Source organism: Lactuca virosa, chromosome 2, assembly GCF_052849685.1.
Source record: "Lactuca virosa cultivar CGN04683 chromosome 2, Lactuca_virosa_CGN04683_v6, whole genome shotgun sequence".
Taxonomy (NCBI): Eukaryota; Viridiplantae; Streptophyta; class Magnoliopsida; order Asterales; family Asteraceae; genus Lactuca; species Lactuca virosa.
In genome coordinates, this window is record NC_136427.1 from 311051863 (window position 1) to 311055131 (window position 3269).

A 3269-nucleotide genomic window follows, 5' to 3' on the forward strand; every position below is an offset into this window, starting at 1 on the left:
TGCTGCTCCGACGACTCTCCGGCTATCAATTCCATAATAACACTTAATCAGAATATGCTAATCCTCTCTTAGGGTAAAATGACCATTTATCCCTGGTCAAAGTCAAAGTCAAAGTCAAGGTCAACTCCCAGTCAACCCAACTCGTCGAGTTATCTCCCAACTCGGCGAGTCCCTGAATGCTTAAACCCGTGGTCAACTGAGTCAACTCGTCGAGTCCCTTAACAGACTCGTCGGGTTCTTGCTTTCATAACAATCGGGACAAACCGCTTTGACTTGTCGAGTCCTTCCCTGGACTTGGCGAGTTCCCCTGTCTGATTGAGCCATCTCAAAGGATTAAGCTCCTACCATTCAGATCTATGTTCCTTAGTTCGTTTGCTCACTGGAAAGGCCATACTAAGGGTAAAGTTTCCAACTTTACCCGTTCATAACTCTTCTTAAAGGGTTTAGACAAAACCCTAATTCCTTTAGGACATGGATCATGTCCAAAAAGCCTTAGAATCTCAAATCCACTCTGACAAACCTAGATCTAGGGTTTTAACATATGATGGACACATAAAGTTTCGATCTTTCCTTCCATGCATGGTCTTTTAGGGCTAAAAAGGCCATGAACTTGCTTATAAGCTTTCATGGGGCTTCCATGGTCATAAAGTTTGCACCTTTATGCCATGGAACCCTTCCTAGATCCAAGATCTGAGATATAAGCCACTTGGGACGTCCCAACCCCAAGGACCAAGGGTCTAGAACAAAAACCTTCATAAAATGGGAACAATTAGATCTAAGAGAAGAATGATCAAGTTGGAAACTTGATTACCAGAAAATGCAGTGAATGAAGTGTAGCTCCTGGATCTACCTCTTCCCCTTTGAGCCTTCTATCTTCTTCTCCTTCCACAAGCTTCAAAATGCACAATAACACTCAAAAATGGCAAGAACTAGCTCCAATCACTCAAGGTGGATTAGGGTTTCGATGATAGGGTTTGGAGGTGATGGAGGCTGGGGTGGAGGCCAGATATGATGCTTAAATAGGGTGTAAACCGTGAAGATTAGAGTTTCCTCCTGATGGACCTACTCACCGAGTCCAAGCTCTGACTCGTCGAGTAGACCATTTAAATCCCGCGACCAAGCTGGCATTTACTCGACGAGTTAGGGCTACCAACTCGTCGAGTATCTCTTACAAAATGAATATTTGAATAAATTAAATGCGTACCAGGAACTGGGCGTTACAAGGCGATTAGCTAGCAGTTTACCAATAATTTTGTATTGTCAACCAATAAGACTAATGGGTCTAAAATCTTTTGGAGTCTTCGGGTCTCTGACTTTTGGGATAATAGTGAAAAAAGAGGCATTACACCCCTTTGGAATAACATACTGATGGAAAAAATGATTAACAAACGCCTCAACATCAGCTGCAACAAGATCTCAGTATCTCTTCAAAAACCCAAAAGTAAAACCATCAGGTCCTGGGGTTTAGTAGAACCACAATCCCAAACTGCCATTTTTATCTCCTCATAAGTAAAAGGAGACTACAAAAAATCAACCTACAATTGGGATAAAGTACTAAAAAGAGCACGATCTATCGCAGGTCTATACGAAGTACTCTCCTGAAATAAAGAGTGAAAATAGTCGTGAAACCCCTCTTTGACCCGGACCGGATTATCCACCCACACGCCATGAATCATGAGACCACGGATAGCAATTTGTCTCCTTTTACGGTTAAGAATTCCATGGAAATATCTGGAGTTCTCATCCCCTTCAATGCTCCACTGAATTTTAGCCTTTTGAGCAAGATCAACCTGTACTAAATGATCAAGATCCGACATCTCCTTCAATACAGAAATTATCTGCTCTCTCAAATGAGCAGACCCTTCATCCTCCATGAGACTAGTATCAATAAACTCTAATAAATCTTGCATATTTTTCCTTTTAATACCCACCATATCCCGATGATTAGAATTCCACACCCTGAGTTTAGATTTAAGAAACTGAAGTTTTTTCTTAAAAATGACCCAAGGGTTAATCAACTCTGTCCGCACCAACGAGGTAGACCAAGCCTCCCGAACAACATTATCAAACCCCTCCATATCAAACCACGAATGGAATAAACGAAAATGTGTCAGACCATAATCAACCCGGTGCTCCAGCAGAAGAATAGCAACAAAGCCATCATGAACAAAAACTCGATTGTGGGAAATAGAATCTAAATCCCAAATAACAAGAATAGCACCAGAAGCTCTACGAGTAGGAGAGAAAGCGTGCATAAAAGAAGAGTTACCCCAAAAATATCTAGCCATAACTAAGTCAACACACTCCAACTTAGTTTCTTGTATTGCCAAAAAATTAACTTTATGTTGATTACACAATTTTCTAATCCAACTCCTTTTATCTAAGGAGCCCGCCTCTTGAATATTTATCGAAAGACAATTCATTTTGAAAATTGCCTCTCAACGTGCCCTTTTAAGATTTTTGTAACGATCCATGCAACCGTCCATATTATACCCCAATGATTCTCCCATTTCAATAGTTTTTTGTAATTAATTTAAAAATGAATTATTTTTATTAACACCATCCGATACACTTTAATTATTCCCCAAAAAAGAAAAACACCGATTTGAAAAACCCGGAGGATGAGAAAGATCATCTTCAGAACAATTAATACCCGAAACTCGTCCAAAGCCTACAGAAAAACCCACTGAGTTACTATGGACCCAAGCCTTAGATAGAAAATCTTCAATAAAAACATCATTATTATCCCCCAAATTCTGATTAACTTCACAATTTTTAGCAAGAGGAGAAGGCAAAATAGGAGGAGAAGCTGTCGAAGCAGCATTAGGAGCTGCTGATGGGGCTGCTGTCGCATTAATGACAGCAGGAGTTGCTGTCGAAACAGTGGCAACAGGAGCTGCTGCCGACGGAACTCCTAGCTGTGAAGATGGATGCACTCGATCATAATTATCAGGAAAATGTTGTTAAGTTGGAACTGAAACAGAAACAACAACAGGAGGGAGCGATTGCAAGTTAGTTTTTTCAAATTTTGGAGCTGAATTCCGAGAATGCCCCTAAGATGAAGACTTATGCAACTTGGATGTTTTTTTTTAATTTCTCTTCATTATCCAAATTTTACATTACATCATAAATACCAAAAGGATCTAGTGAGACATCTTCCTTGTCAACTAATGAATCATTACTACCATCTTGTTCAAATCGGTCACATGCATCAACACTATCATTATAAATATTATTAAACTCACACACGAAAGAAGGATTCCAACCGG

The 3269-nt window shown here is 40.0% G+C and overlaps 1 protein-coding gene across 1 annotated transcript; it reads right to left on the reverse strand.

The window, feature by feature from the left end:
• Positions 1 to 1535: 1535 nt before the first annotated feature.
• LOC145158785 (uncharacterized) lies at positions 1536 to 2288 on the reverse strand. The gene has a single exon (XM_079077630.1). It carries the CDS (start codon positions 2286 to 2288, stop codon positions 1536 to 1538), a length of 753 nt encoding a protein of 250 aa, XP_078933756.1.
• Between the last annotated feature and the right edge of the window lie 981 nt (positions 2289 to 3269).